The sequence below is a fragment of the Sus scrofa genome, chromosome 15 (assembly GCF_054392235.1).
Source record: "Sus scrofa isolate SSC_HxYL_T2T_F1_AM1 chromosome 15, Sscrofa_HxYL_maternal_Yorkshire_Landrace_v2.0, whole genome shotgun sequence".
NCBI lineage: Eukaryota > Metazoa > Chordata > Mammalia > Artiodactyla > Suidae > Sus > Sus scrofa.
The window spans coordinates 82,246,943-82,261,232 of NC_139397.1; the positions used below are offsets into that span (position 1 = coordinate 82,246,943).

Below are 14,290 nucleotides of genomic sequence, written 5' to 3' on the forward strand. Positions count from 1 at the left end.
TTCAGCCAGTGGTAAGCAACTAAAAATGTCTGTAATTTAATCTCTTTTTGGCGTGGAAAAAACCTTTACTGACAGCAACAATTATCCTAAAGAAGGGAAAGGGAAGTATTTTTTGTATATCTCAAGAATAGGCGAAGAAAGGAGCTCCCGTTGTATATCCAGGCTTTACCATGAATTTTAGGTGGTGCCAGACTTGCCGATTATTTTTTTCAGCAACTTTCTTTATATAGAAGTGGAAGAAAGCGTTGGCGAAATCCAAGATTAAGAGATTATAGAGTAGTTGAGAGTAGAAGAATTTCTGGTTAGGTAGCCAGAAAGTAATACAAAAGCTATTGAAATTATGTGCTTTGAGATATAAGCTAAAATCAGATAAAAGTAGTGTAGGAGTCTAATAGATTAAGAATAAAAAGAGTATGTATGGCTGAAGTGTTCATGAAGTGAGAGAAGCACATACAGAAAAGCAGAAGAATGTGAGAATTCAAAAGAATGGTTATTGTCAATGAGTAAATATTAATGTTTAGGATCTTCTGTCTTCATAATGAGTCGTGAAAGTGGGTAGCTGGAATGAGATTGAAAAATTCCAGAAACTCTTTTTAACACTAGAGCAGTTCTCCTAGAATGGTGGAAGAGCATTTAGAGAGACTGTTGTGAAAGGAAGAGCAAAATTCTTGAATGTGAGGAAATGACTAGTATCTTGGGAGAAAACTGTTTTGAGGAATGACTGTTATAATTGAATTCCTTGTGGATAGCCTTTTGCTTAAGTTTAAAGGAGTAATGGCCCAGATTGCAATGATGAAACAATATCATACTTATCTTTTTGTTCTACCGCATCTAATTCCATCACCCATTCCTTAGTAGGTTGATAGGACACTAGAGAGCTTCATATGAGGGTATTTCAGAGATATCTGTATCCTCAGAAGACAACATAGTTATTCCCATTTTAATGTGAGATGCCGGGCTTGGTGAAATTCAGACTTACTAGCCGTTATATTACTTATAGTACAATGAAAAAAGAGTTCTAACACCTGATCTTATTCATTATATTTTTTAAAGTCAACTTTTTTCTGAAATATTTTTGTGAGAATAATGCATACTTTTTGACGTTTTTAAAATTTTATGGAACATTATTGTTTTTTAAATTATAGAATTATCAAATGTACTAAGTGTAAATCACTAATTTGTCCTCATCTATCTACTCCCAGAAATGAGGTTGAACTTTGAAAAGTTCAATCAAACTAGGTATTCCTCATTTAGAATCTTTAGTAATAAGATGACATATACAAGTTATCAGACATCTTGTGTGAAGATAAATACAAATACCATTTCTACCACTTCCAAGATTTTCAGCCTGGATGAATGGAAGATTGATGATGCAACCACAGAAATAGAGGATGCTGATTTTGGTAAAGGAAGTTATTATTTGATTTGATTTAGATATTTTGATTTCAAGTATTTAGAAGATCACTGGGGAAGATGTTCAGCAGGCTATTGAATTATGGATCTTTGAAGTAAAGTACTAGTTGGAAATACAAATTTGGGAGTCATCTCTGTAGAGATGATACTTGGAGTGATAGGAAAAGGAGTACCAAGGGAAAAGAAAAAAAAAATAAAGGAAGAGAAGAAGAGAAGGAAGACAACAACCTTGGTTGGAGAAGTTGCCTGGCATTCTGATGGCAGAAAAGGCCCCAGGTAGTATACTGTGAGTGAGCCTAGCTGCCCTTCCTAACAGTATGCTTCAACAATTGGTGTATTGTTGAAAGATGGCCAACTAGGAAGTTTCAGGCCCTTTTTCTTCCACAAAAGCATCAAATAAACAACTACACAAACTGAAATAACTTTTTAGGAGCTCTGGAAATGACTCAGTGATCTGCACCAACCAAGGAAACACTTAGTGAAGAAAAAGCTACATTGTAAATGGTAGGAAATTTCATAGCATTCTCTTCGCATTTGACCCACCTCCTTCCCAGTGTGGCATGGTGCAGTTGGGAGGAAGTAACCCAGTTCCTGGTTCCCTCAGGAAGAAGGAAAGGAAGAAGCAGAGTTTTTGTCTCACTTTAATTGGAGCTCAGAGTTGAGAATGGCAGCATAGTTTGGGTCTCAGGCTAGAAGCTGTGGAAGGCAGTGGTGGGCATCATAGCACATGGAAACTGCAGGGAGGGGACTGCAGTAAACATTTGGTATAAGATTTTTGGGAGAGGGATACAGTGGAACATCTGAGCCCTGAGACGAAACTGGGGTTAAGACTGGGAAATTAGGACAGTTCCAAACAGCTGGGGAAAATCAGGAGAAAAAAAAAAATCATCCACACAGGCCCAAACACAATTCACACCCAGAAAATACCTGAGAAAATGTTAAGCCTTTACTGTGGATTAATCTCAAGGCTAATGGGCCTGCTGATTAGTGAATATCACCCACACCAGGCTGCAAACTGGAAGAGGTGACTCTTTGTTCAGATGCCTAGTTTTCAACAATTACAAGGCATACAAAGAAATGAGAACATGGCACTTTGAAAGGAGCAAAGTAAATTTCCAAAATCAGTACCTGAAGAAACACATGTATCTGACTTACTAGACAAAGACTTGAAAATAACTGTGGTAAATATGCTCAAAGAGCTAAAGGAAAACAGAATCAAAGAACTAAAGAAAATTAGGAAAACAATAATACGAACAAAATGAGAAAATCAAAAACAAGATTAAAAATATTTTTAAAAAGAACCAAATTCTAACCGAATAATACAGTAAATGAATTGAAAATTTCACTAGAGGCATTCAAGATCACAGAAGAAGGAATCAGTAAACATAAAGATAGGTCTGTTGAAAGATTGGAGACTGAGGAACAAAAAGAAGAATGAAGAAGAATTTGCAGAGCCTAAAGGACTTAAAGGACACTTTCAAGTGCAGCAATATATGCACTGTGGGGGGAAGGAGAAAAAAATTCTTTTGAAGAAATAAATTGTTTAAATAAATAATAAAAACTTCTCAAGTTTGAGGAACAGCAAATATACAAATTCGAAAAGCTCAACAAACTTCATGTAGGATAAATCCAAAGAGCCCTACATCAAGACATAATATAATCAAACTGTTGAAAGACAAAGATAGAATCTGGAAAGCATCAAGAGGAAGGTGACTTATCATGTGCAAGGGAGCCCCAGTAAGACCGTCACTAGATTTCACAGCAGAAACTTGAAGGCCAAAAGGCAATTGCATTATATATTTAAAGTACTAAAAAAAAAAAAAAAAAAAAAAAAGTCCTTCAAAAATGAAGGAGAAAGTAAAAGTGGAAGGAGTTCAATACCCTGGACCTGACATACAAGAAAAGTTGAGGAGGAGTACCCCTTGTGGCTCAGCAGAAAGAATCTGACTAGTATCCATGAGGATGCAGGTTCAATCCCTGGCCTGGTTCAGTAGGTTAAGGATCTGGCATTGCCATGAGCTGTGATGTAGGTCGCAGTCATGGCTCAGATCCTGTGTTGCCATGGCTGTGGCTTAGGCTGGCAGCAGCAGCTCTGATTTGACCCCTAGCCTTTGAACTTCCATATGCCACAGGTGTGGCCCTAAAAAAAAAGGCAAAGAAAAGCTGAGGAATGCCCTTCAACTTGAAATGAAAAGAGAGAGTGTGCTAGAGAGTAACTTGAAGCCAAGTAAAAGTATAAAGTCCTCAGAAAGGTAAATATACATACAAATATAAAAACATATTATTGTAATTTTGGTTTATAATTCTGCCTTTTATTTTCTATAGGATTTATAAGACAAATATATAAAATAATTTTAAGTCTCTACTAATGGGTATGCAGTCTATGTAATTTGTGACATCAATAATGAAGTGGGAGAACAGAGCTATAAAGACAGAGTTTTCGTATACATTTGTAGTTATGTTGGTATCGATTTAAGATATATTGTCATAACTTTAGGATATTATTTGTAATCTCAGTGGTAACCACAAAGAAAATATAGAATATGCACAAAAGGAAAGTAGAATCAAAACATGTCACTACAAAAAATTAACTAGGTACAGAGGACAGTAGTAGAAGAAATGAGGAACAAAAACTATTTGACATACACAGAACAAGATGAAGAAAGTAGTTACCTATCAGTAGTTACTTTAAATGTAATTCAGTAATTACTTTAATTGAAAGACATAGATTAGCAGAATAGATTTTTTAAAAAAGGATCCACTATATGCTGTCTATAAGACTCATTTGAGATTAAGAACATGCTTAGGTTGAAAATGAAAGGATAGGAAAAAATTCAATACAAACAGTAACCAAAAAAGAGCATGTGTAGCTATACTAATATTGGACAAAACAGATTTATGTCAAAAATTGTTACAAAAATAAGGAGAGACGTTACATAGCAAAAAAAGATCAAGTCATCAAGAAGATACAACAGTTATAATCATATATGCACCAAACATTAAGACTTCAGAATATATGAAGCAAACACTTATAGTATTAAAGAAAGAAATAGCTAGCTCTACAGTAACAGTAGGAGACTTCAACATCTCACTTTCAACACTTCTAATAATAGATAGAACCAGACAGAATACCAGTAAGGAAATAGAAGACTTGAACATCATAGACTGGTTGTAAATAGCAGATATATAGAGAGTATTCCACCCAACAATAGCTGAATTCACATGTTTCTCAAGTTAACATGAAGCATTCTCTAAGATCAACAGTACTTTAGGCCATTAAAAATGACTCCATAAATTTAAAAAGATTTAAACTATACAAAGTGTCTTTTCTAGTCACAGTTAAATGAAACTAGAAATCAGTAGCAGAAGGAAAACTGGGAAATTCATACATATGCAGAAATTAAATATCACACTATTTATTTATTTATTTTGCTTTTTAGGGCTGCACTAACAGCATATGGAAGTTCCCAGGCTAGGGTTCCAATCAGAGCTGTAGCTGCCAACCTATGTCATAGCCACAGCAATGTGGAATCTGAGCTGCAGCTGCAACCTACACCACAGTTCATGGCAACACCTGATCCTTAACCCACTGAGTAGGGCTGGGGATTGAACCTGCATCCTCATGGATACTAGTCAGGTTCATTGCCACTGAGCCACAAAAGGAACTCCCAACACACTCTTAATTAACCAATAGATCAAAGAAAAATCACAAGGGAAATTAGAAAATATCTTAGAGACAAATGAAAATGAAAGCACAATACACCAAAACTTACGGGATACAGTAAAAGCACTACTGAAAGGGAGAAGATCTCAAATCAATAACCTAACTTTACACTTTAAGAAACTTAAAAAAGAGCAGTTATTTCTTTTTTAGGAACCCACAGCTATCAGGAAGAAGGAAATAGTAAAGATGAGAACACTGATAAGTAAAATAGAGACTAGAAAACTAATAAAGCCATTGAAACCAAATTGGCTCTTCTAAGAGATCAACAAAACTGACAAATCTTTAGCTAAATTTCATAAAGAAGAAGACTCAGACAACTAAAATCAGAAATGAAAGAGAGGACAATACTACCAATTTTACAGAAATAAAAAGAATTATAGAAGTACTATATATAGGATTTCTTGCTGTGATGCAGGGGTTAAGAATCTGACTGCAGCAGCTCAGGTTGCTGGTGAGGTATGGGTTCAATCCCTAGCCCAGTGCAGTACAGTGGGTTAAAAAGGTCCAGGGTTCTCGCAGCTGCAGCTCAGGTCCCAGCTATGGCTGGGGATTCATACCTGGCCTAGGAACTTTTGTATATCTCGGGTGCAGCCATTAAAAAAAAACAAAACAAAAACCAAAAAAATAACCTGTAAACAATTGTATACAATCCACTTGGATAAACAACATAAAATTGACAAATTCCTAGAAACACACACCTAACCAAGATTAAAACATAGAGAAATAGAATATCTGAAAAGATTTGTACCTAACAAGGAGATTGAAACAGTGACCAAAAAGTTGACAGCAAAGAAAAAGGCGAGAACCTAATGGCTTCACTAGCGATTTCTAGCCAACATTGAGAGAAGAATTAGCACCAGTCTTTCTAACATTCTTCCAAAAAATTGATCAGGATGGAATACTTTTAATTCATTCTATGAGGCCAGCACTACCCTAATTCCAAAGCCAGACAAAGACACTATAGGAGAACTACAAACTGATATCCCTTTTGAATATTGATGCAAAAATCCTCAACAAAATATTAGCAAACCAAATTCAGTAGTGTGTTAGGAGGATTGTATACCTTGACCAAGTGGGATTTATTCCTGCAATCCAAAGATGGACAAATCTGTCAGTATAATACACAAGTTTAACAGAACGAAGGGTGGTGGTATTCAAAACCACATGATCATCTTAGTTGATTCAAGAGAATCGATAAAATCCAACACCTTTTTTGATAGAAATGCTTAACAGACTAGGAGTAGAAGGAAACTATTTCAGCATAATAAAGGCCATATATGGAAAACCCACAGCTAATGTAATACTTGGTAATGAAAGACTGAAAGCTTTTTCTCTGAGATCAGAAAAAAAAACAAGGATGTTCACTTTGACTACTTCTGTTCAACATAACATTGTAAGTCCTACCCAAAGCAATTAGTCAAGAAAAACAATATCTGAATTGAAAAGGGAGAAGAAAAATTGTTTGTTTGCAGATTACTTAAAATTTATGTGTAGAAAATTCTGAAGATTCCATCAAATAAACTGTTAGAACTAGTAAACTCAGCAAAGTTTGAGATACAAAACAAACAAAAGTAAGTTGCATTTCTATTCATTAACATTAAACAAACTGAAGAGGAAATTAGGAAAATTCAATTTATAATAGTATCAAAATGAATAATAATGTACTTGGGAATAAACTTTACCAAGTAGGCAACAGACTTACATCCTGGAAAACTATGAAATGTTGCTGAAAGAAATTAAAAGAAGAAACCAACACACAGGAAAAATCTGTGTTCATGGTTTGGACCCTTACTTTTCACTGTATAAAAATTAAACCAGATCGAAGACCTAGATGCAAGAGCTAATACTATAAAAAAAAAAAACTCATATAAGGAATCATAGGAGAAAAGCTTCATAACATTGGATTTGGCAGTGACTGCTTTGGTATGACACCAAAACCATGACAACAAAAGAAAGGTAAGTTGGACTTCATCCAAACTTTTGTGCATCAAAGGACACTATCAGCAGAGTGAAAAGGCAACCCAAAGAATGGGAGAAGATAATTGCAAATCATATAGCTGATAAAGGATTAATATCTAGAATATATAGAGAACTCCTACACTCAACAACAACAATTAAAACAACCTGATTAAAAAATAGGCAAAAGGGCATTCTATAGTGACCTAGTGGTTAAGGACTCTATGTTGTCATTGCTCTGGTGAAGATTGGATCCCTGGCCTAGGAACTTCCACATGCCACAGGCACGGCCAAAATAATGTTTAATTTAATAAAAAAAAAAAAAAAACGGAAAAAGTATTGGTGAGGATGTGGGGAAATTAGACTCTTGTACATTGCTGATGGGAATGTAAAGTGGTGTATCCACTGTGGAAAATAAATAGTGTTTCTTCAAAACAAAACATAGAATTACCATATAATCAAGCAATTCTGCTTGTAGGTATATACCCAAATTAACTGAAAGCAGGGATTCAAAGAGTTATTTGTACATCCATATTTGTAGTAGCCTTATTTACAATGAACAAAAGGTAGAACAACCCAAGTGCCCATCAATGGATCAGTGGATAAACAAAACACAATAAATGTGTATAATAGAATAGTTGGATTCATAGAGACAGAATAAAAGGGTGGCTCCTAGAAGCTGGGGTAGGGGTAAGGTAGTGGGGCCTAGTGATTAAAAGGTACACAGTTTCAATTAGGGAAAATGAAAAACTTCTGGAGATGGATGGTGGTGATGGCTGCAAACAGTATGAATGTACTTAATGCCACAGAACTGTACACTTACATATGGTTAACATGGCAAAATTTTGTTACATATATTTTACTACAACTTTTAAAAATATCTATTACCAAAACCCAAAAATTAGTATAGCCTAGAATTTTTCCTACTAGTGATGTTTATTGCTCTTCACTGGCATTCTTCAATTTGTACAAACTCATCTGCCTTTTACCATTTAATTGTCCATAATCTAGCCAGTTCTTCTCACAGTGTTTCTTCTAGTTTATTGCAGTTTAAGACTCAGAAGCTCCTCTTTGAGAAGTCAGTGTGCTATTCATTTAAGAACATTGTGTCAAGAAAAAGGTACCCAAGTATCCCAAATCAATAAAGGAGGCAGAGACAAATAAGGCAGGTAAGTGATGTTTTAAAATATTGGCGAAAATTACAAAAGCAGCACATGCTTATTGAAAAAAATGCAAATAATCTTAAGATATACAGAGTATCTTGGGGTCCTCTCCCTCACTCCCCAGAGGTAACTATTGTTAGTAATTTAATATATGTATATCCTTCTAGAATATGTGAATCATATTTTTCAGAAATGGAGTTATGCTTCCATAAATGAATCATATTTTTTCAGAAATGTAGTTATGCTTTTATGAATGTTTTAGGATTATGAAAATATATAATGGAAACCTGATTTAAAGTGGAGCTGGGGGAGTTCCCATTGTGGCTCAGCGGAAACGAATTCAACTAGTATCCATGAGGACATGGGTTCGATCCCAGGTCTCGCTCAGTGAGTTAAGGATCTGGTGTTGCTATGAGCTGTGGTGTATGTCACAGACGTGCTTCAGATCTGGCATGGCTGTGGCTATGGCGTAGGCCAGCAACCACAGTTTTGTTCGACCCCTAGCCTGGGAACTTCCATGTGCCTCAGGTGAGACCCTAAAAAGACAAAAAAAATTTTTAAAAGTTAAAAAAATAAAATGGAGCTGGGAAGCCATGTAGGGAGAGTTTCCCCATAGCTACCCGTGGTCTCAATTTATATAGCCAGCAGGAAAAAAGATTTCCTCAGTCCTCAGAGCAAAATATCCATCCCTTGCAACCAACGTTGCAACCCTGAAATGGCTACAACCCTGAATTCTCCTCCTCTAAACAAAACAACTTCCTCCGAGAGCCTAAAAAAAGGAGTTTTCCCTTTGGAAAAAAAGAAAAAGAAAGGAAGGAAGAAATGGAGTTGTGCTCATTTGAAAAAAGCTTTTTTTTTTTTTTTTTTTTTAATTTTACGACCTCACCCACAGCATATGGAAGTTCCTGGGCTAGAGATTGAATCCAAGCCGCGGCTGAGACCTACGCTGCAGCTGCGGTAATTCTGGATCCTTTTAACTGATTGCACTGGGGTTAAACTCACAGCTTTGCAGTGACCCAAGCTGCTGCATTTGGATTTTTAACCCACTATGCCAAGACTGAAACTCCAGGTTTTTGTTTGTTTTTGCTTTTTAGGGCCACACCCGCGGCTTGTGGAGGTCCCCAGGTTAGGGGTCTAATCTAAGCTACAGCTGCCGGCCTATGCCATAGCCACAGCCATGCCAGATCCAAGCCGTGTCTGTAACCTACACCACAGCTCATGGCAGCACTGGATCATTAACCCACTGAGCGATGCCAGGGATCCAGCCCCCATGCTCATGGTTCCTAGTCAAATTCCTTTCCGCTGCGCCATGACAAGAACTCCTAAATTTTTTTTTAATGTCTTTGTCTTCACCATCATCATCGTCACTAAGATTTATTGAGGCTTATGTTTGCAGAAGTGCTTTACAGTCATCTGATTTAATAATTGTATAGATCTTATGAAGAAGATGAGGAACTTTCCAGATGAGGAAACTGAAGTGCAGAGAGGTGAAGTGACTTGCCCACAACCACACCACTAATAAGTTGTAGAACTATGATTTGAAAAAAATTGCTTGACCATGGATTTCGTATCCTTAAATATGAAATCACAGTGGCTGCTCTGTTTGTTATCATTTCCCTGCCAGTAAGAAGAGAGAGAGAAGTGGGGAAGAGCAGACAGTTTCCTTTTAATGATGTAGTCCAGAATTTCTAAAGGTCAATTATTTTTTCGCTTTTTTTTTTTAGGGCCGCACCCACAGCACATGGAGGTTCCCAGGCTAGGGGGTCAAATCAGAGCTGCAGCTGCCAGCCTACCCCACAGCTACAGCAATGCAGGATCTGAGCCACATCTGTGACCTCCACCACAGCTCACGGCAGCGATGGATCCTTAACCTACTGAGCAAGGCCAGGGATTGAACCCGCAACCTCATGGTTACTAGTCAGATTCATTTCCGCTGTGCCACAATGGGAACTGCGAGAGTATTTAAGATTAAAATTTGACATGATGATTGATTGGCAATAGAACTAGTAGATATTAAGGGTGGTTATAGCTTTCTAGATACATAGTGGTGCCATATACTCAGAAAAGGCATTCAAGAAAAGGATCTGATTTGTAAAGGTAGCAGGGGGCTGAGGGCAGGATGTTAGTTGAGGGGCGATCATGAGTTCTGAGAAAGTAAAACTTGAAATGTTTTTCGATAGCACTTGGCCACATAGAAATAGAGTTCAAAGAAGAGTTCTGCTAGGAGGAGAATTTAAGAGACTGGCAAATAACCAACCACTGGCGGTGAGATTGCCTAAGGGAAGAGTGTATAGCAAAAAGAGAAGCTTGGTAGAGCTAGATAGACTCACATGATGACTGGTGGTTATTTAGGGGCTTGAGCGTTGTGGTCAGGCAAACTCGGATTCAAATCCCAGCTCTACTACCTACTGAGAAATCTTGAGCAGGTTATTTCATAACTCTTTGTGCCTCACTTTTCTTATCTATCAAATGTGAAGAATAACCTCAGAAGTATTAAGTTAGATAGTGAAAATAAAGCTCTTTGAGTCTGGTGTGTAGTTAAGTAGTCAAGTGAAATGATCATATGATGATAATGTGTTGAAAAATTTGGTTGCAGAACAGTTCACAGTTTTAAAGATACATATTCATGTACACAAAATTTGAAAGGGCAAATACCAAAGTGTCAGTAGTAACCTCTAAGGAGGAATGGAGTACAGAACAAAGCAAAAGACTGTCGCTCTTTACTTTGTACATGTCTTGGGTTTTGTTATGGTGGTGATGGTGGATATTTTGTTGGTTTTTGCACTATTTTCAGTAAACGTGCTACTTTTATAATTTTAACAACCATTTTGTTTCTTAATCATTTTTTCTCTTCGTAAACTTTGAACAACTAGATTTTTTTGTTGTTTTTTTTGCTTGACAGAATGTTTTTGATTCAATGAAGGTACCACACTGATTTCTCAAAAAGAAACTTCTGAGTCCTCAATTATAATGAACTAGAAGAAGGACTGGTTTAGAGCATGAGGCGAATGTGTGGTAAGTCTGGTGACAAACTGCCTCTGTGCAGTGGTAATCAGAGCTTTAGGTAATGAATGTATGCACTATATGCTGTGGTAATAGATATGATGTAGAAACCTTGTTCATTATCAAAGGAAAGGAACTAACATTTGCAAAGAGCTTACTATGTGCCATATATTTTATACATGCCATCTCCTTTAATCCTTCAAGTAAATACTATTTTCATTTCAAAGAGAAAGAAACTAAGGCTCAAAGAAGCTGAGTAAATTAATCAGGTCTGAAACACAAGCTTGTAAAATAAAATTAATTTGTCGTAGATTACAATTTGGCATGCAGAGAAATTGGTGAGAGCACTGTTACCTAATAGTAGATAATCAGATTGATAATCTGTCAAATTTCAGATCTCTTAGATAAGTCTTGGTATCAAGAGGGTGAGAGAGGACAGGGTTTATAACTCAGTAGTTATTGGAGAATATAGCAGAGAGTGGATTAGGAATGAGCTGTGTAAACCAGCTATTTGCTAATCCTATACAGTCTCATTTTTTAACCTAAAATTGAAGTTGATACTTTTAGTTTACCAAAGTTTCAACATAAGACAGTTTGTTTCTAAAATGTTGTGTATTGGGATAATTATTATTTAATTATCTTCCTTCATGAACTGTGGATCTTCCTATTGAGAGCTTTCATGGTAGATAAGCAGATCCTTGAATAAAGCTTTTGTACTCTTTGGTGATCTCGGAACAGTTTGAAAGGTTTTTAAACCAAGGCTGTTTCTTTTAATCCATTCAACATTTACTAAATTTCTGTTCTTTTTATATCTGGAGGAAAAGAATGGTAATTTTCAGAATATTGGAATTAGTTCTTGAGGAAGAGAAGAGATAGTGTTCGACCTATTTAAAGTATTATGGATGGCTTAAGGACACTTGAACCTTTTTTTTCCCCATCTAGGAAATAAGTGGTTGGAAAATATGAAAAATGAGAATTTTCAGTGTCATCAATAGGAAAAAAATCAATTTATAGAACTCCATTTTAATATTTATGAAACCCGTGAAAACTTGTACAGCTGTATGTCCAAAATTATAGAGAATATGCTGCCTTAGATCTGAAGATGGATTGAAATTTTGCCTGGATAAAAGGACATTTCTTAAGATAAGCTTTTTGCTTTATTTATGATAGTCAAGAGTGTATATGAATAACCATTTTTAGTAAATTAAAAATGTGTACTATATTTGATCACTATTGTTGTAACTTTTGTTTCTGAACACTGAAAAAGAATAGAGAGTACATTATGGCACAAGTACCTAAGTACCTGTTTACCTCTTTAGATGCTGGTAGACCACTTGTTTTGCTAGTCTTTGGAATTGGAAGGAGTGTCAAATACACAGAAGCCAGAGTCATCTTGGCCAGATGGTGTTTGATACAGATGGATGGTTAGTTGTCATGCAGATCTCCTAGTTGGTAACTTGTTGCTGCCATCTGACTCAAAGAATCATTCACACACACTGGCTGTCAAAAGCATCTTCTCTTCTGTCTGTTTTAGCTGTCATGTCTGTGCTCTGTACAGAAGTGTTGACAAGACATTGCTGTTGTACATTTTCAATGTGGTTGTTAGTGATTTTTCTGTTTTGTAGGGTCTTTGGTAGTGCTGGAATGTACTTGCTTTGTAACTATATTGTTTTGTTTTGTTTTTTTTCAAAAATACTATGACAGTGCAACAATTATCTGATCTTTTAAGAAGATTTTTTTAGATAAGTTTATTAACATCTGTTCAATGAACAAAATCATTTAATAAAAAGAAAAAAAAAAAAACTTCTTGTTTCTGCTGGTTTCCAAACACTGAATTCTGCTGGTTATTTCCCAGCATGATGTGATATCCTCTTCTGGACTTTCCCTCTCATAGCCTGTGGTCAAAACCTTTATACTATTTTCTGAGTATGTATTTTCTCTTCTCAAATTACTACCTTTTTTTCTGATGGTGTAAGCTTCCACTTTTTTCCCCAAAAAGAAGAAACATCTTCAGACATTGCCTTTTTTTTTTTTATCCCTTTTCTGAAACTTTTCCTTTTGTCTTTTTCATTTACTGACCAACTTCTCTTTTTTTATTTCCTTTACAGAAATATAAGCAAAGCCTTTTCTCCATTCCTTCAGGTCATTTCTGAAGACATACCTATTTCTCTTATATTTCCTTAACAACTTAGTTTTATTTAGTCAACTGATATTTATTGAGTATCTCAGTATGTGCCAGGTGCTCTGCTATATACTTCAGAGAGACCAGGAGAAAATAGTCTTTGCCCTTGAAGAGGTCATAGTCTAAAGGGAAATCATACATATAAATAATTGGGCCAGAATGCTATAATTGATATAATGTAAGTATGTGGAAAGAGTGGTAAAAGAACATGGATCATTGCTATTCTATTTCCCCTGCTATACTTCTAAGAGTATTTGTTTTTAAAGTATTACAGAATTTGCTTAAGTTTGTAAACCACTTTATTAAGTGGCTTGAGAAATAGCTCAAAACTTCAACTTGAAATTGTTGTTGATCTGTTGATTTTTTTTCCAATAATGAATACTTTTCAGCATTATTCATTTATTATGATACATTATATGCAGATGTGCTCAAGTATGTTTTTAAGCCTGAAACTAGAAGATGAAAATTAACTGGCAGAGGCTTTCTGAGTAGGTTCCAAAAGGAAATATAGGCCATTTGGTTTTTCATTAAGGTGAGGAAATGTGTGTGTGTGTGTGTGTGTGTGTGTGTGTGTGTGTGTGTGTGTGTGTGTGTGTGTGTGTGTGTGTAGTAGTAGTAGTAGTAGATGGAGAATGGGCTGAGGCTTAAACAACAAACATTTACTCTGGGCCTGTCTCTAACTTATCAAATTTTTTTGTACTGGTTACTTAATGCTGGATAGAGATACCTATCAAAAAATAGTGAAAGAATGGGTAATTATTGGTTGATGTTTATGAAAAACTTTGAATTCTTTAGAAAAAGTTCTAAATACACAGAAGTAGAACAGACTGTAACATCAATGTATGTGCT

General features: G+C 35.8%; 1 protein-coding gene across 15 annotated transcripts in view; it reads left to right on the forward strand.

Annotated features, from left to right (window-relative positions):
• TANK (TRAF family member associated NFKB activator) overlaps window positions 1-14,290 on the forward strand; it is a 96,540-nt gene that overhangs the window by 44,653 nt on the left and 37,597 nt on the right. For 2 of the 15 annotated variants that reach the window (XM_085001234.1, XM_085001232.1), the window contains exons 3-4: window positions 12,202-12,683; window positions 13,864-13,973. The exons of 4 other annotated variants lie outside the window; for them this stretch is intronic. Coding sequence is in view for 2 of the 11 variants with exons in the window: in XM_085001227.1 (XP_084857353.1) it covers window positions 12,681-12,683 (3 nt within the window). In the remaining 9 variants the exon portion in view is untranslated. Of the gene's footprint in view, window positions 1-8,132; window positions 8,263-11,158; window positions 11,272-12,201; window positions 13,974-14,290 lie in introns of those variants that run through there. 9 more of the 15 variants (XM_085001235.1, XM_085001231.1, XM_085001230.1 and 6 more) reach the window with 8 other exon arrangements.